The sequence below is a fragment of the Cygnus olor genome, chromosome 3 (assembly GCF_009769625.2).
Source record: "Cygnus olor isolate bCygOlo1 chromosome 3, bCygOlo1.pri.v2, whole genome shotgun sequence".
In the NCBI taxonomy this organism is placed as follows: Eukaryota; Metazoa; Chordata; class Aves; order Anseriformes; family Anatidae; genus Cygnus; species Cygnus olor.
The window spans coordinates 91717437-91736885 of record NC_049171.1 but is presented as its reverse complement, the minus strand read 5'-3'; the positions used below and the strand labels follow the sequence as shown (position 1 = coordinate 91736885).

At 40.7% G+C, this 19449-nt stretch overlaps 1 protein-coding gene across 1 annotated transcript in view; it reads left to right on the top strand.

Annotated features, from left to right (window-relative positions):
• The window catches only part of RBKS (ribokinase), a 68017-nt gene that overhangs the window by 40596 nt on the left and 7972 nt on the right, over nt 1-19449 (top strand). The window contains exon 7 of the mRNA XM_040551418.1: nt 6947-7135. Within this exon, the coding sequence (XP_040407352.1) occupies nt 6947-7135 (189 nt within the window). The remainder of the gene's footprint in view (nt 1-6946; nt 7136-19449) is intronic.

Below are 19449 nucleotides of genomic sequence, written 5' to 3'. Positions count from 1 at the left end.
GGTTCCAGCTCCATTGTCCCTCTCTAAGTCTCAAATAACTTCCTTCTAGCCAAAAGCCCTAGTTATGTTTGAGCCTTACCCCTTTTGGATGCCTTTTTTCTATTTGGTATTTTTAAGGTACTATCGGAAAACAAATAGCTTATTTCTATTTCATCTTTAGTAAGCCCTATAAATAGCTCTTAATTTTCTCAGGTTTAAAGATGAACTCTTTAGAGCTATTCCTGTCAGCTGTTTCTAAAGCATTCTTTTATAACACAGACATACGTGCTAAGACAAGATTAAATTTACACTGATTCTTATTGTTGCTTGCTATGGCTTTCATATGCAGTTAAATTTACAAGTATTTATCACATATTTTTATCTAAATGCCCCTATCTTTCTTGTTCATCAAGAAATACCTTTAAATGATTAAGCCCTGTACTTTGTGGATATCATGTGAATGATATGTTTGTAACAGAAGATTATGTTAGCTGTAGAACAGAAAGCTAGCCATTCAGCTTAAGACATTTCATAGACTGTGTGGAACGTTTGTGTTGCTAAAGATGAGTAAAAGGGGATAGTCCTTGTGATTAGCTGAATTATTACTGAGTCAGAAATTTCTGTTGTCTACTTCCACAAAGGTCAGCAGCTTTAATCTGCAATGCCTTTGTCGCAGAATAAAAGTTTTAAAATGCCAGCTACACTTTCAGACAATCATGGGATTTCAGGTCCCAAACATGTAAGTATCAAATGCATCACACTTTGTACTCTGTTCTTCATTAAATGCTTTAGAATTTAATGAAATCTCATGCAGTATCTGGTATAACAGCACAGCTTGTTCTTATGGATTTATGTGCTAGAGAGAAGCAAACAAAATTATACTATCAGTGAATTATCTACCATTAGTTTGTCTAGAAGGCTCTTCACAAGCTGTTCTTTTCACTCTTGCTTGTTGCAATAATATTTTTTTTTATGTCTGACACTACTTTCTTTTTATGTGGTTCATGAACACAAAAACTCAGAACAAATCTTGCAAGGTTATCAGTTCTTTCTTTGCTTAGCCTGTAGTTCAGTTTTATCTTTTCCCAGAAAGATCAAGCTTGTTGAGACTAGTTTGTTAATTCCCAGATGCAGCACAGCCTAATCCCTGAGGTTTGTGCAGGAATGTGCTAGTTCTCCATTCCCTTAATTCTTCTAATGAAAAATAAATGTATCCAATGTCATCTAAGTGAAAACCAATGGTTGTTCTTCTCAGTCATCTATAAATGTTGAAAAAGAGACAACCCTGTACAAGATGAGCTCTTCAGAGTACTTACAATTTTTTTCCCATGTATTTGTGTGCTTCTTTGCTGTAGTATGGCTCTAGGCACAACCACAATGTCAATACAGTTCATGTGTTGTTTTTCTTTTTTAGTGTGTGCGTGCAATTACATAGCCCTGCAGGTTAAGAACCAAAATATATTGCATGTCAGCAATTTGAATTTGGTCCTAAATGTTTTGAAGAACAGCTGCTTCTCCGTTCAAAGAATACGAAAGAGCCCTTCAGGAGAAGGAAAACTCCTAAATGGTTGCAGCAAATGATTTAGTGTGTCGAGCTATTTTGAATGCAACACTGGGAACTGTTTTCTTCCTAATGTAAAATGGGTATCAGACTTCTGATCTAAATAAGAAAGGCCTAGCAAAGATTTAATTAAATGCTAACAGAATACTTTGGTGTTTTGATGGTAGAAAGCAGTACATCTAAATATAAATTCATTGCAAATTTTGTTAAATGAAGCTGCAAGATACGTAAAAATAATACAAAAGAATAGATAGGATCCTATTGTTTCTTTTTAAGTATTGTCTATTAGTTGAGGTTAAATAATTTCTGGAAGAAATATTAATAATGGGAATTCTTGTTAATATATCCAAAATCAGTAGACAGCACTGACTTCTACAAGGGCCAGAGAATATCAAGCTTATAAAACTGTATCAGTTTAGGACATTTAAAATACTGCTTATTAATGTAGAGAGGTTAATAACAGGGATAGTCTTTATTAAGAAAATAATATTTGATATCTCTACTAGTCAAAACAAAAATAGGTCCTTTAGAATTAAATTATTTCAGAACATTTCATGAATTTGCCTTTTCTGTTGTAAGTAAGGGAAAGCTACTATTTCTTCATTACACAGAAGTTGCTAGTAATTCATGGTATATTTTAATTTGAATTCCAACTTTGTTCTAAACCCTATTTTATCAGTTTCTGGAAACTATGAAATTTCCCATATTTAGTGTAAAATGAAAGATGTTACTTTTGGGAGGGGAGGGAATAGCTTCAAGCCAATTCATTTCAATCAGTTTTTAATTATTCTAGCATAAGTTTTTTGGCATGTATGTATGTAAAAAAATTGTAATTTGAAACGACTGGAATTAGCTTGGCTTGTGGCCTGATCTTGCTTACACACCAAATCTGTCTCACTACTTCGTTGGGACTCTTCGTGTGTTAGAATAAAGGAGATCAAGTTCTTGTTCTGGCATTCTCAAAGAAATCTCTTAAGGTACAAGCCAAGCTTGAAGCCAACTGGCTTACGGTGTTTAAATACTAAAAATTAAAAATACTTTAAATTGTTTTATGTAGTTTTAGATAAGCAAGCTTTAAAAAGTGGCAGTTTCCCTATTATTATTTGTTTCTGTTCCAGTAGTACCTGGCAATGTTTGCAAAGTTGTATTGTGCTAGGTGCTATGTGGACACTAAAGAAAAAGACTGACTGCTCCCCAGAGAATTAACATTTCTTGCCATCTCAGCAGTTTGTATGCATTTTTATATATTATGTATTTTTGTATGCATCTCAGCAGTTTGTACGTATTAAGGATCAGAGGATCATAGAAGGTCGGAACAGACCTCTGGAGATCTCTAGTCCAGCACGCTGGTGAAACAGGGCTTTGTCCAGTCAAGTTTTGAATCACCAAGGATGGGGAACCATTATGGGCACCTGCTCTAGTACTGCATCACCCTGGCGGTGAGGAAGTTTTCCCTAATATTGGAATTTCCCGCTTGTGCCACTTGTGTCTAGTCTTATCCCTTTGCAGCTTCAAGAAGGGTGGCTTCCTCTTCTCTATTTCCACCCATTAAATAGTTGTAGCTAGCAATTAGACCTCCCTTTCGCTGTAGGTTCTTGTGGCTGAACAGACCCACGTCTCCCAGCCTCTTATATGTCCTGTGTGCTGGCCCCCAACTCTCTTGCTGGCCTCCCACTGGATTTGCTGTAGTATGTCAGTGTCTTACTTCTGCCAGGGATCCCAAAACTAGACTGTGCTAAAGATTTGGTCTCACAAATGCTAAGTGGAAGATCCGGCACTTCTCCCTGAAAGCGGCTGTGTAAGCCACAGGTGGCCCCAAATGCACCACTGTTAGGAACACTTGGCAGAGGTTCATATCATAGTTTCATTATCACTTTTAACCAGTGTAAACTAGTGCTGCCGTTGAAAGGAGTCAATTGTTTTATTTTATCTTATTTTACTTTGGGGTTAATTTTAACAGAGTTCTGCCTTGCAATCCACTTTATTTCCTGGCCACACAAATAGCTGTGCTGGCAGAAGAGAATGGGCCATGTGGACAGGAGTGGAAAGGAAAGCAGGACCATTTTTTTCTGTAGCAGTGCTGGTTTGTGTCAGCTTACGGTGACTAGACTCTACAGCCCAAAGAGACAAGGAGAGTTAACGAAGAATAATGAGGAGTATGGCCAAGAACCTTTGTAACAGTTAAATGTAAAAGCTTCAGTTAAATTTTTCTTCTACTTGTGTAAACAAAATTAAGAAAACTCTCTGTAGATTAGCTATGTAATATCTGTCTTTTTTTTTTTTCTGACAGCAGGTTTGTGGAGTGTCCTCTTGCTTTAGTAGGGCCATTTAACTGAGGAGTTTTGTGAGACTAGCTACAGAGAAAATAAATTTCTTAATTTGCTGTTCTTTTGTACAGTACTATGGCAAATGTCCACACTGAGCTTTTAGTATTGTTATTTAATTTTTTTCTTTACATAACTATTAGTTATTTCCTTCAATTGTACCGCAGTTTGTTTGTTTTTTAAATAAGATTCTACTGAAGGGAGGAACTTAAAAGCTCACCACAGTATTTAACATCAGTTGACATTTACCGCAATCTCTAATTATTGGCACAGAATCTGTCTGGCTTCTGCTGCTTTTATGGTTCTTCCAGCTTGTTCCAGTGTTTTTTAGTTTTACCATCCTGCTGTAGATGAGTTAGATGATAATGGTTTCAAGCAGTTGGAGATCTACTTTTATACAGACTCTGTCTGGTTCAAAATAAATTTTTTATTGGTATAAGCAGGATAAAGACAGAAAGATTTCTGCAAAACCTTTCACGTGTCAGCCCCAAAACAACCCTTTCATTACACAGCCAAAAAATCCTGTTGGCTTGGGACACAGCTGTCACAAAGAGGGTACAACATTACTACTAAGCAGACGGAATGTGTGTTTCATTAGGAAGGATATTATATTTAAGTACTTCATTTATCTTGCTCACGAGCGTAGAGAAGTGTAAATACCAGCTAATAAACCCAAATTAGATTGACTATTTCTTTTCCATAACCAAATTCACTTTTTTTCCTGAAGACTTTGCAACCTGTGTAGAAAGTTTGGAATTACTGCCCATCATGAAGTACATTAGAAATTCATTTGGCCAGTTTCATTCAAGGATTTGTGTGTACACTTTGTTAATGCCTTTTTATTCTTGTGCTAGGTGTTATGAATACAGGAACACATAGTTCTTGCTCCAGAGATCTTAAAATTCAAAAAAAGACACAGATGTTTTAGACACTTAGATATTAGAATAGCGTATATATATATTAATACCATTTATTATCTAGTCCTTCCAAAGCCATTATTAGTGTACCGTTTCCTTGCAAACCTTGCAGGAAGATTTATTCAAAAAGTTGGGTGAGATGTTTTTTTGAAACAAATTCTCTTATGTGAAAATACTTTTATACCCTTTTAAAAACTTAAATAGATTTAATTTGCCAAAACAGTTCCTACTGCAAGAGAATTTGAGCAGTGTGGTGACATGCCAAGGAGAAAATGGGGTACGTTTAGTTCCCTTCTCATAATCTAAAGCTTATTGTATTCTTGCCTGGGATCAGTGCGGTTTAAAAGAAGTAGTTTTAAATTGTGCATACGTGTTACCACACCTTGACCCTGCAGCATGAGTTTACCCACCAAGTCCCGCCACAGCGCGTTCTGCCTTGGAGCTATCAAACCAACAGCTCTCGAAAACAACTGTGTGTTTTTCTCAGTAGGGACTGCGGGGCTTGATCCTCTAAGTTTGAAAATTAAAACCAGTAAGCACTCTGTTAATGATAATATAAAGCCTTAGCCTCGTATTGGCATATGCTGGCCCTTCAGAGCCTAAGGGTGGCTTCTCTGTTCTGGGTCAGACTGAAACACAGGAAATGACAGTGGCAAGCTGTGAGGCCTCTGACTCACAACTGGGGGCGGCTTGCTTGGGATGGCTGTAGTAGTTCCTGTCCCCAGCTGTCTGCCCGGCCTCCCCTTACATGACAGGCATGGCCTGTACATCAGGGGGCAGTTGTTCAACCTCCACGGTTTCTAGTCTGTTTGGGCAAGAAATATGTGCACTGATTTCAAGCTTCTGTAACGCAGAGCAAGGTAGTTTGAAATATGCCAGCAGCTGCTTCACGAGAAGCTGAGCTGTCCATGCAGCAAGGTCAGGACACAGAGCTGGTGAAAAAGTTCCAAAGTTGTCCACTGAAAATAAGGTCCAAGACTGTGGAAATTATGCCCAGTTAATAGGTGATTATCTGAAAATACTTCAGACTCCATTTCTCAGGATCCAGCAGCCTTGTAGTGCAAGATAAAATAGGACTTCCCTCTTCTCAGGCAAGCAGCATAAGATTTAGTAAAGACAGCAATATATGATGTGCCAGTTTACTTAAAATTGAAGGCATACTCTAGTAGGCAGGAGGAATACTGCCTGCTAGAGTGTTTCAGATAAAACTCACTGTATTTTTTCTTCCTTTCTTCCTGTTCCATTCTTGTCCTCCTCCCTTCACCCTCTTCCAGAAGAAGTAGTACATGACATTGGAAAATGGGATGCCATCGAGAAAATGTATGAGGTGAAGAAAAGGATGTTTCATTCTGGAGTCTTCACTGCAGATTTTTGGGAAATTTTGCTCTTAGTTGGGTGGAACTAGAAGAGATTGATTTTAAGAGCCAACTGGGAGAAGTTGACTTAAGGTCACCATCTGTTAGACAAAGAGTTTATCTGTGTTTGTACAGAGCCAACACAAAAGAGTCTCAGCCCTGACAGAGGCCTATGGACATGTCCATAACACAAATATATAATAATCTTGTAATGGCCCTTTGCCTAAAGAGAACTTCAGATAACTTTTAGGTATTCTTATCTAAAAATACATACTAAAGTAAACACAGTGGTCAAAGTTGAGCAATTTTGTTTTTTTCCTTGAAGAGGTTTTCCCTAGTGATTTCTCACTAGCTGAAGCCTGAGAATTTAAAAAAGGTTTCTCAGTGATAAATATCCCCCAAGAATAGTGACTGAGTTGCCATGTAGCATTTTTCGCATTAGACAGCAAAATGCTTTTGCTAAGGCTATGTCATTGTGTCCATTTCACAGATGAAGAAACTGAGGCACGTGGAAGAAATGTGATTTATTCAAAGTAGTATGCCAGGCAAGTCGTAGAAGCTGGAACAGAACCCATGCCTCCTGTGTCTCTGCCTAGGCTGCTGCTCTCCATTAGTCTGCTGTGCCTGAAGTACACGCTGATTTCAAACAAGGAGCATGACATAGCTGAATATCAGCGTAGGAAGTAGTTTCTTGATCATCCCATAATACACATTTTTAAAATGATATTAAATACTGTTTTCAGATGCAACTGTTGTCCAAAAATGAATGCTGTCACATTATGATTTTCGTTTGCGTGGGTTATTTTCCAGGCAGAAATTTTAACGGGCATCCCAGTTGGCAACCTTGAAGATGCTGGAAAGGTGGGACGCATGCTGTTAGAAAGAGGGTGTAAGCTTGTAATTGTTACTCTTGGAGCAGAAGGCTGCATGATGATATCAGTAGAAGAACCCATTCCAAAGCACGTTCCTGCTGGGAAGGTCAGAGCTGTGGACACTACGGTACGTTTTTGTGGTTTAACTGTCTTGCTTTGGAAGAGACTGCTTAAGCACTAAGGGAAAGCAATGAGTAATCAGCCAAATCTTTGGGCACTAGTACAAAGGCTAATTTATGATGTGAAATTGATATCTTGCTTCCAGCCTCTCATATATTAAATGTCAGTTCACTTGAATTTTATAGTCTGTATTGTAGATGTGCTAGAATTATTATACATACTGATAGTATCTCCATGTTCCTCTTTACTGAAGTCAGTACCTGTCTCTAACTGTAATGTGTGATGCCAGTGGCTTGAACTGCAGTCCTGTTTTTTCACCTTCGCCTAGTCATATAATTCATGATGTCCAGAACTCTAGTGTTGTGGGAGAAAGGAGATATTACTGCCCTCGCAGCCTGAAACCAAATGTTTGGCTCTTCTGACACAAGCATGGATTACTTACCAATCTAGCATAAGGTGCATCAAAAACATAATTTTTACAGAATATAGTATAGAACCAAACAGTTCTTGCTGCTTCACGACTTAACTATTTTATGGTGGTAGGTAAGGAATACTTGCTCGGAGACATTTTATTATTTGCCATTAGGGTATCCCTAGCAAAAAGGAAGAACAGGATAGGCAATAGTTAAGATTGTATTGCTATGAAAACCTTACCACATTGCACATATGGGGCTATTTTGTGTTCCTAGTATTATCTGACATAAATCCAAAATAATTCCAGTGGAGTTACTGAGAGCAGAGCAGGTCACGTTGTATGTACTAACTATACATTTAAATGCCTGTTACAATAACGTCATATTACATATGTTCTGTTACAATAGTTCATTAAAATCCTGGAGATTTTACCATCTGGTGCATTCCATATCTGAATTGCATTAATAATAACTAGTTCTTGTAGCAAGTTTTTTTTATCCATGGACCTCATACTGCTTTGCAAAGGAGGAAAGCATCAGCTTAAAAGATGAGGAAACAGAGGCAAGAGGCATAGGGGACTGAAATCACCTATCTTGGTAGCGCAGTGGCAGTGCTAGGAGTAAAGTCTCTTCTCAAACAGGAAGTCACTGATAGATTTGGACTGTGATGTGTTGATACTGTGGAAGGTTTTGCTTCACTGTTAAATTTAATCCTTTTCAATTTAACTCTGAAACAGGGATACTGTGGCTTTACTCTCCTCCTTTGCCCCTTTTGTCTTTTAGAAGTCTGAACTTGAGTTAGTGCTGATTTTGGAATGTACTAAAGTTCTGGTTAAGGGAGGCATCACCGTACTGTACTGCACGTAAGGCACTTACTTTGTAGGGGACTACAAACACCTACCTGCCTCTGGCTGCTTTTGGCCCAGAAATAGACATGCCAAGAGAGTGAAAGGCAGAGCTCCCAGACCTGCCTTGATGCCTGCTAAGAAGCAGGATTTATTGGCTTGGGAGCAACACCTTGCAAACTTGGCCGTATGGCTTCTTGCTCGGACTTGGTAAATCCACCCTGTCAAAGCTCAGTGTATGAGTCTTTCTTTTTAGTGTACATCACACAGAAGTGATGAAGAAAAAGCATGTGTGATCTGCTTCTTCAAAAGAAGCAGAAAATTACTGCCAGATCAACTATTGTTTGATATCTTAAGATATTTGCTGCTGTTGGATTAAAACAGCAATACTGAAACCACACACTGTGGCTGAAAAGTGCTTTTTATCTTGCCTAGCAGTTCAGAGTTTCATGACTGAACTAATTTAATGCTCCTCTTTTTTTTTTTTTTCTCTCTCTCTCTCTCTTTTTTTTTTTTTAAGTAAAAGCAATTTCTTTGAGTTTACTGAATCCTTGCCCTGCCTCCTTGTGGCCAACAGGTTATTGGCTTTCATATAGCAGAAGATTTTCACAGTTAATTTTGTTAATCTACTTAAATACCAGTGGGTTGTTTTCAGTAAAACAGCTGTGCTCAGTTTACTCTTGCAGACTGAATGAAAAAAGATGTGTTGGCCTTCCATTATAAAAGTCTTACACTGCTTAGACTGATTATCACTTTGCCTGAAAGCAAGTGGTTTTAAAGCAGCCCTTCTGAATACCAAACAAAATAATGTCATCCTCAACTAACCTGGATAGCTCTATAACTAAAATAAATACTAAAAGTTCTAGTAGGACACATTGCTCTTCTCATGTGCATGTCTGCAGTGGATCCTTTCCCAGGGGAATAAGCTCAAGCTGTAAGGTAGCAAGTAAATACCCGTCTAAAGAGTAGTCAGAGCTGGTCATGCACATGCTCTTAGCCCACCATTTAGCCCAAAACAAAATTTGCTACCTTAAACAGCCCTGCCTCCAGCATCTTGAGGGATCAGGCAGTAATTTTTTAAGCAGCCATAATGCAATCACATGTGATTATATGTCTGTATCCATATTGTCATTGCTTGGATCTGCAGAAGGTAAAGTTACTGTCAGACAAGGAGTTAAATGATGTACGAAACCCATCATAAGATTTGCAAAAGGTTACAGAGCCCTTATGAAAACAGTATGCATTAAAATGGAGTTTGCAATTTAGAGGATATATATAAGACACAAAATGAACTACAAAGGCGTATTCTACTGTAGAAAGTTTCCCATAGATACTGCCACTGACAGAGTAGTCTCTGCAGCACAGCTTCAGTCCTGATCATTTTGTCAACAGAAATTCTGAAATTTTTTTGTGAGAAAATATTTAGGTAGGTACAGCCCCAAAGATAAAGAATTTGAGCTCCTTGTCCCAGGTAGTGTATGTCGTATTTTCTATGTTCATAGGTTTGTCAGAGAGACTAAGGGCCAATAGACCATAGAGCTCGAATATTCCTCCTAGCCTGTGAGATGGTTAATCTAAGAGTTTATTGGCAGAACACTGGGAAAAGCTGGCTCCATCTCCCGCTCTGTGGTGGAACATGAATCTTCGAGATCGAAAATCTGGCATTTTTCACCCACACTAAATCAATACTATAAAGGAAAAAAAAAAAGGCTTGTTGATTTTTTTTAGCACTAATTATCTTAATGTGGGCTTTACTAATGTATGCAATGCTTCCCATGACTGTTAGCAGAGCTCTCCATGCACAGTCCAAAACATGTAGAGCACGAATAGTCGTTTAGAAGGAAGTTTTGCAAGACATGGTATTGTAAAGCTGAAACATCTGTTTGTCCTGTTATAGCTCAATAGTGCAAAAAGCTTTTGTTAAGAAAATAAACTTTCCCTTCATTTTACTGACTTCTGCTAGCTATTTATATTTGCAAATTTTGAAGAAAAATAAAAATAAGTGAATTATTGAAAAATTATCCTCAAATTTTCTGTATGAAAGAAATACTTGATTAAGCCCATTAGCAATATCAATTCATATTTGAAACAGATTAAATACGTAAGAGACTTGACACATAACATGTAATAATATATAGATAATATAAGAAAACGAAAGCATACATTATAATCTATTTTCATTACTTTATATAGTTGCTGTAAAATCTACTTGACTACATGAAGTTAAAAATACGCATGTATTTTTGGTAGAAGCTATTTCTACTTTATGTGAAATTAGGTACATGAAGCTGCATTAAAATAGCCTTGAAAGATAATTGTGTAATTCCATTTTTATGACGCTTCTTCTTCAGTTGGTAGCAGCAGGTTTTACAAACCATTCACAAATTTGATAAGCATTTCATGGGAATCAATAATATCATGCACCCATCAGCTTGCTGCTGGAGCACAAGCACAGCTGAGGAGGAGCGTGGCAGCTGCGTGCAGGCACAGCTGTGGGACATGACCAAACACCATCGGGTCAGAATGGTACTGGAGGTGAAGCGGATGATCTGTGCGATGAAGCACACGATGAACCTGGATCGGGACATCTGCTGCTACCGTAACCCTCAGCACCGTGTCCCGGCAGAGGCGTGCCCAGCCTGCCGGCGGGGAAGGCCGCCTCATCAGCCATGTTGGGGAGCGGTGCTCCGCTCCTTCTGCCCCTTCGCCCCTGCGATCCCCCTCTGCTTCTGACAATCACGCAAAGTGTAATTTACAGCACTATTTACATCTATTTACGTTTACTAATTATATTCCATTGAAACTGCCAAGAAAAATTTGTCAGAAGAATGTAATTACCCAAAGCTGGAATTTGGCCAGCAGTGAGATTAGTTCCCTTCCATCTTAGCAAAAAAGCACGATGGGATCTTGCCGAGCCTCAGCACTTCAAGTGGCGGCTGGGGACAGAGCTGAGCCCCCAAGGTGCTGCCAGGTTGCCACGCTCCCTGGAGGAGCAGAGGCCTGGCTCGGGCCTGGCACATGCAGGTGGGACTGGGGAAGGCCTTCGGGACATCTTGGAGCCCCGAGCACTCGGCCTCTGGGCTGCAGAGGGTCGGCCATGCCGGGCCTCCTCAGGAGGTAAGGCAGCCCATGGCCAGGGGCTGCTCTCTCTGGGGCGGCACCCAGGGGCTCGCGGCTTTGCTTTTCTCTCTACTCCCTGCAGGTGAAGGTGGGCCTCCTGTCTAGGATTCATGCTTCAAACCACAGGGTTGGCACAGGATGTATCTCTCCTGTGCAAGGCATTAGTGGAAGCAGGGTGTTCTTGGACTCAGCAAGCCCGAGCTGCCTGCTGCCAGTCCGCATTTCCAGGTTGCAGCACTGAGGTCACTCTGAGGAGGGAAGCACTCCAGGGTTTCTTTTTGTAATCCCTGGTTTGCTCCAGATCCCAGTTTGGATCAAGAAGCTGAATAACGTCCATACATGCTTGTACCAGTTGGGGTGACTTTGTAATTTCCATCCCATCCTGTCTTTTAAAAACACAGTGCAGTTGCTCTGCTTAAGATCTCTTCATCGGCTTCTACTCAGCCTCTAGGTCTGCACATGCAGGTGTGTGCACAAAAGTCCTGCATTTGCATGCTTACAATCCAAAGATAAGGAATCTGCGTATCTGGCTTCGGCACAGATGTATTCTCTGTACAGGCAGATGGAGATGCTTGTGCGCACAATATTTAGATGAAAATTTGGAATCACTTTTCACAGTGGTGCCCTGGCAATCACAGCAAGTCCATGCTGTCTCTTAAATCTTGTGAAGAACTTGGGATGTTTAACTTCTCAGTGTTTCTAAGCACTACCATGAAATTTCTTGTACTACCAGCATCTTCCCTGTCTGGCCATGCCTTTCAGGTACAGAGAGTGCACAACCTACTGCAAAAAGCTGAGGAGATCCAGGTTGAGGTGACATGCTTATAAACAGAGAACACATTTATGAGACGTGATAAAATTCACAGTTTAATCTACTCAGTTGTGCCTGAAATTTGACACGAGTGTATAATTCATTCTGTACAGTCCTTCTCTGTACAGCATTCTCAGAGCTGGATGATACACGTTGTTTGTCATAATCATAAATGTTACGATTATTTTTTCATGTCAGTTCTCCAAAAGGAAGACTCATTGCTACAATGTGAATTTGTCATTAGATGTTTTATGTTCAAATCTTATTAAGTTTCCCTCTGATTTCTTATTACAATATATTAGATCTGGCTCTTTTATGATGGAAGAGGATTAAAAAGGCTGTCTTTGAGCAGTAGAGTGCTCACTGAGCAGCTTTGTGTTGAACTCTGAAGATGTTATACAATCTTTATTTTAAAAGAGCCTCATATAAGTGTACAGCTATATAATTTTAGATATGTCACAGTGTTCAGGCCTGTGCAGTAATTGTGGTCTAAAGAAGGCAGTGTGGTTTAACGATTTGAACAAAGGACTGAGTAAGAGTTGCAGGGCTCTGCCAAAGACTTGCTGTAAATCCCTGGAAGAGTTACTTGTCTTCTTTGTATCCCAATTTATCTATCCATAAATTGGAGCTGCTATTAATGTAGTGCATGTAAACCATGAGGAGTCTGTTAGAGATCAGGACAGAACCTAGGAGGCCTTTTTCCCAGGCTTGTCATTTAACCTCAGGCCACTTGTGCTTCTCTGGGGGCTTTACAAACTCATTGAAGTTCTTTTGCTTGAAGTTGAGAGGTCTTGTCTGTAAAAATATGGTTTACACTAAAATTCTCTGACTTAGCTGTATCTTCTGGTTTGGAGGAAGCCTGAGCCAGAGGAGTGAAGTGGACACTGAAATAAAGCCTTAGAATATAAATAAATCCAAAACAGTCCTCCTAATAACAGCAATTCTTTGTCTCCTGACTTTGTGGCCTAACGTCTGAGGCTCAAGGGGATATAAATACAACACTCCGTGTAATGACTAATTACTCAAAATTCTGTGCATCAGCAGAAGTGGGACTTGTGGTTGACTCTAATATTATCAAATGCCTTTGCTATTTAATAATCTTGTAGCCATACATTATTTAGCATGCCGTTTGCACAAAGAACAGTGATTTTATTTCAGCTATCTCTCAACAAAGTAAAAATGCAGCTGGTAGTAAATGAAGCATTTGGCAGACAATGTGTCTGATGTACAGTTCTGCAACTTGCTCAGAAGAGAAAAATGTTGTTGGGTGTTTAACCTCTTCCTACCCAAAGATGTAGTAGGAAGGAGTAAAGTGACCATAAAGGACAAGGTCTTTTTTTTTCTTCTTTTTTTTTTCTTCTTCTTTTTATTTCTTCTTTTTCTTTTCCCTTTTTCTTTTCCCTTTTTCTTTTTCCCTTTTTCACTTTTTCTTTTTCCCTTTTTCTTTTTCCCTTTTTCTTATTTTTTTCTTTTTACTTCCTTTTTTCTTTTTATTCTCATTCTTTTTTCTTTTTCATCTTTTCCTTCTTCATTTTCCTTTGTCTTTCTCTTTCTTTCTTTTTTCTTTATCTTCCCTTTTCAAGGAAAGAGAAAAGGTTACTTTCGGGTGAAAAACTTATCTATCAGTGGGGTTTATTCACGCACCAGCACAGTGTAATTATGCCCAGAGTGCCCATTAGCATCCCACAAACCAACAGCATAATAGCTTCCTTTCTTTAACGTGCAACCAAAATAGGTTAATAAATAAGCCTGGTTCCAGTCATAGCCCACTTTCTGACTTAGTCCTCTGCATTCCCTCGTTTACAAATATGGAATCCATTGAATTCTGGAACAGAAAAACCATGAGGAATAAATTAATCTGCCAGACACTCAAATCAGCAATCTGCACTGTAAATCTATTTAAAGCTGCATCTATTATTTTCTGAAGTTCAGCTGAACTGTGAAAGGGCACATGACTGAAATCACTACATTTGAGTTGACTCACAGTTAAGTGCAGATGAGAGTTGCTTGGCTCATCACAATTTTCTGCTTCTGATTCAGGCCTGCTAAACACACTTCAGCTTTTGAAGACTTGGTCGGTGGCCTAAGTGTGTATAGGTATCCGGTGACAAGAGGAACTGCATGTGTTGGGTCCATCTGCCTTGACCGCCAGATAAGAGGTGGAGAGCTATTTTGCAAGCTGGATGCTCTCTCTTTCCCAGTGAGAGAAGAAGGCTGTATTATCCCCATTTTACAGATAGGAAGGATGGGACTGGAAATGTTAGCAATTAGCTGCTTTGAGGCACTGGCTAAAAATCATTCTGCTTCAAGTTACGTAAGGAGTTGGGGTGCCATAGCCAAAAATGAAGCGCCGACATATATTGTCCAATGCTGCTCGCCGAACTTCTATACAACATTGTCATGGGAGGAATCACTGTTTATCTGCCTAGTAACTGTCTATTTTAATCTGTAAGTACAAACAATGTAAACAAAATGAGCAAACAGAAGCAGGCTTGTACCGAGCAATTTGCAGCCTTGTTTTCCAGTGGAAGATTCCACAGACCACCCAGGCTTTGCTCTAGTCCTTTTCTCAACCACGGAGCATCTAATTAAATCCCTCTCCATTCCTGACTCTAAGTGGAAGAGAGCCTACAGTCCTGTATGGTTTTCTTTCCAGATGGAAATGCATAATTTAACAGAGATACAGCTGACAGGGAGAAGTGGGCCCAAAGCAGTATTAGCATTTGCCACAAATTGCTTTAAATTACAAGGGGATACTTAATGAAGATGTAGACTAGAAAAGAAGATTAAAACCAATATTTAGTTTTCTAAGATTGCAGAGTGCCAGGCAACAAAAACCTCATAGTAAAACTGAATTTCTGTCTCAGTTACTGTAGTGATACCAAAAATTACTTGGTTTTGCTGCCAAGGAACAAACCATCAGTAGCAGGTCATCACATCTTGTCCCATTGTGTCCTACAGATTTGTTCAGTATGCATGTACACATATACATAAAGTTGATAAGCACCTTACATTGTTTGCTACTTCTGTACTCGCAGCACAAGGTCAAGTACTATTCTTACCTCGGTTTTGTAGATGGGGAACAAAAGCACACAGGGACTGGCTGGGCCGTGGCATGCAAACCTGCTTCCCTTGATAAAACCGTAACTTCTTGTCTGTGCTTCTCTTCAAAGGAAATTAGCCCTGGAGAAAAAATGTTGTCAGGATATCATCTGTCTCGTTACTAGAACTGGATGTCATCATAGATGTGCACATAAATGAGAAAATACACACTAGCTGCTTTGCATCGGATGCTTCTTGAGGAGGCTGCAGGGGGTTTGTGGCAAAATACTATGGACAGGTGCTTTGGCTCCACTGCTGTCATATTGAGAAATATTCCAGTATGGAGGTTAACCCACTGGTGAGTCTGGAAAAGAAAAAGTAGGGATACTGGCAGCAGTTATGCACCAACCCAAACATTTGTTGTGGGGGCCGGAAGGCAAGAAGCAATCGGCATCAGGGCTGAGATTTGGGCCTGAGATTACATTCTGATGAGGGCTGAGGAAGCTGAATTCCAAAATGTCTTGAAGCTGTCTTTGTGCCATCTCACTTCTGGGCTGCTTTCATAAATGAAGCAGTGGTATAATTTATACGGGTTGAGAACTGATTAGGAAATCTTTTACTGCTTCTCTCGGGCTAGCTATGGCTTGTAAAACAAGTCAAAAACATTGCAGCAGAACGTGCCACATCCCTTTTCTTGATTTGCTCTCCTCTCCTTGTCTTTATGGTGAAGCCAACACGGGGTCTCCACCGAAAGGATGTTCTCAGGAAAATTCAGTCCTGGACATGCAGTTCACCCTGTGCTCAGCGCAGATACTGCGCCATCAACACCAGCACACGAGACATTGTCCATTGTAATGGCACATACTGGGCTATCTGATCTGCACAAAGAATGGAGAGGAAGGAAGACCAACCGTGTGCAGCCATCCTTTCTAATTAAATTCCTGCAGTTAAAAATAGCTGCTGGAAGCTGGCGCTTCTGGCACATCCAGAGCGTCACCTTCCCAAGTATCTTTTTCTGGCCTGTGCCGTAGGAAGTTGAAAATGTGAACCACTGTGTAATAGTGCAGCATATTCTTGGCATAACGACTCGTCGTTTTTTACCTCTTGCATTTATGGTTAGTCTACAAGTGTCTCATGCCTCCTTTTCTTCTTTAGAGCTGCTCCCTGCACAACCAGATATTATCCTGGTTGTAGGACATCAACTCCTCATCTTCTCAGTTTGTCCACATTGGCTCTGATTGTCATGAGAGGGAAGGCAAACCTGCCTCCAGAGTCCCTGGCCTACTTAGTTACCCAGAAGTGCCAATTGCAGCAATGTTCATACTGACCTAAGACCTGATTTCCCCCAACAGTTTTTTTTTTTTTCTCTGGTAAGTAATTTTGGTCACTCCATAAACCATAAAGGTTTGCGTTGGATTAGTGATATTGCATAATTAGGTTTTCAAAAGAACAAGAACAGAGAAATGAGAATAATGGGGAAATCGGGCTTCTTGCTTTTGCAAATTCTAACCACAGAAAATGCCGGGTTTGTTTCTTATCAAGGGTAAAGGAATCAGTCCTTTGTAGCCTGTCCAGGGGGCAGAATGCATGTTATAGCTTAAGCTAGGCAAATGAAAGGAAGCTAAAAACATAAGTTTTGGTGAATGATGGCAGTAACATATGGTAATGTGTTTAATGGACAGTTTTCAGTTGACCATAATGATTTTGTCACTGCCCTCAGGGTTTTGTTTTGAGTTTTCTTGTGTGTAGATAGACATCTAGATGTAAAATCAGCTGCTCTAGAACAACTCAGCTGTAGAAAAGCAGATTCCCAAATTCTGGCAGCAATGTTTGTCACCAGCCAAAAGGACTCTAAGGTGTATTATTTCTATTATTTTGAAAGTAGAAACAGATCCAGAAATACAGGGAAAAGGTAAGGAAAGTCTCTGGAAGTTTGTGCCTCATTCCTGGTATCTAAGAGTCTGTTGCTGAACCCATTAAGGGGGCAGTACGTTTGTTGGAAAGACCCACATGTTACAGGAAAGACCCAGCAAAGGTTCCTTTACAGGGAACCTACTGCTGAAGGCCATGAGCAAGCGGGGAGCCCCGTTTTCTGCCCCTGTGCCCCGCACGTGAAGGACAGCAGAATGGGTAGCAGGGAGCAGAGCAGCAGTTCTGGCTTGTGGGTCACATCTTGCTGAACTTCCAGCGGGGAGATGCAACTAGAGAGCTCGTCAAAAAGCTCAGGCAAACTTGGTAGGAAAAAGAATGTGGGGAGTTGGCAAGAGGACAATGCGAGAGTGAGCTCAGACAAAAAAACTCCTGAAGTTTTGGGTTTGTTTTTTTTTTTCCAGGATATGTAGTTCAGAGGTAGGCGGGAGCAGTGGCCAGCCAACAAAGGCTAGATACTGTGGTTTTGAAAGAGGCATTCGAGCATATGGAGCTTTCGTGCAAAAAAAGAATGTTTTTTTGATCAATTCCAGGCGAGATGGCAGTTGTGTCATTCTGAGTGCATCTCGTCAGATTACATGGGATCACTAAGAGACTTTTGGCATTTTCCCTCAGTTTGAGAGAAAAAAAACACTCATGTGGCTAGTGAAATGCCCAGCAAGGAGATTTCCCCCGTCTGAGCTGGCTGTTAGATTGTGGGGTCCCGAGGTCCCGTCAGCCCCTGACGTGACACTGGGTGACACAGCTGGGGACAATTTGGCTGGTTCTCTCCTAGCTGGGGAGCTCAGTGGGGAAACCCACTGCCAGTCTTTGCAGCGTACTATCAGAGTGATGTGATGTGGTCTGGGCAGGGCTTGGGCTCTAGTTTCATCTGCTCATTAACTGAAATTGGTGAATTAACATCTAAGCGTGAGCTTTGTTGGGAAGAAATTACGAGTTGGCACGAGCGAGCGTGGTGTGAATAATGAAGGGAGTGAAGTGCTTCTCAAGGAAGTGATGTAAGTGGAGCTTGTGATTAGAGCAGGAGAGTAGCCGCGTGTTGCTGAGGCTTGACAAACCAGTTGGAGAGGTACGAATCAGCCTTCATCCTGAGGAGCCGCTATATTTAGTGCTGAGCTTCCAGCACGGCTCTGCTTCCACCCCAGCTCAAACTTTGGGAAAGGTATCGACAGCTCCGGTAGCACGCTCAGCCGAAAGGCCGTCTCCTTCCCGTCAGCAGCAATGTCTGCGTGTGTCCCTGTTGCTGACACGTCTTGCTGTATCTGCTGTTCTTTGCAAGAGTGCCACTGGGGAGAGTTGGATTGAGCTGACGTGTAAGGAGAGTTTCGCAGCACTGTGTTTTATATGTCATAAGCTTCCTATATGTACTTGAGAAAAAGAAAAAAAAAAAAAAAAACATTCGCGGAGGGTTTCCTTTGCTGTTTTTCAGTTTCTCTGTTAGGTACAAACTTCCAGTTCAAATGAAAGGAGGTCACAGATCATAGCTCAGCTGTGAGACCAAGGAAGAAGCAGGCACCAAGGCAAAAGCTAACTGAAGCTTGAACTGGAAACTTACACAGAAGTGTATCCTGAATAGAAATGGTCCTTGCCAAAATACCCGAATCGCTGTGGTGCGTAGGAGTCAGAGTAGTGGTGAATTGTCTGGTTGATGGGAATCTCACAGGTTCAGCAACACGGAGCCATTGCTGTCAAGGCAGAGCTGAGAATCCTGGTTCGGTGTGCTTACTCCGTTGTGTAATAAAGAACTTTGTCACCTCCCATTAATGCTATCTGGAGTTGAAAGGAGTTTATACGAGCATCACCACACTGAATTGTTTTGATGATTCAGAAAACAGAGTGCTCCCTGTGGGTGAATACTTTGTTGGCTTCCTGGAGTTGGCTTGTGACACAGAATAGCTTTCTTCCCCGGTGCTGAGTGACATACCGGAATACAATTCCCTGGCACAAGGCAGCTCTCCCGTCCTCTCTCCCAGGTTTCATCAGTGTGCACTGAGAGAAAGCCATCACCTCGCAGGCACCTTGCAGTGCTCTTCTTGTAAGCAGCGAGGCAGGAGCTGCTCTGTTCTGGTCCTGACTGAGAGCCTAGCAGAGCTTCGGGCAACTCGGGGGAGAAAGGAGGTCCACTTACTAGTTTTGGATGCCTCACATTTGGGGTTCCCAG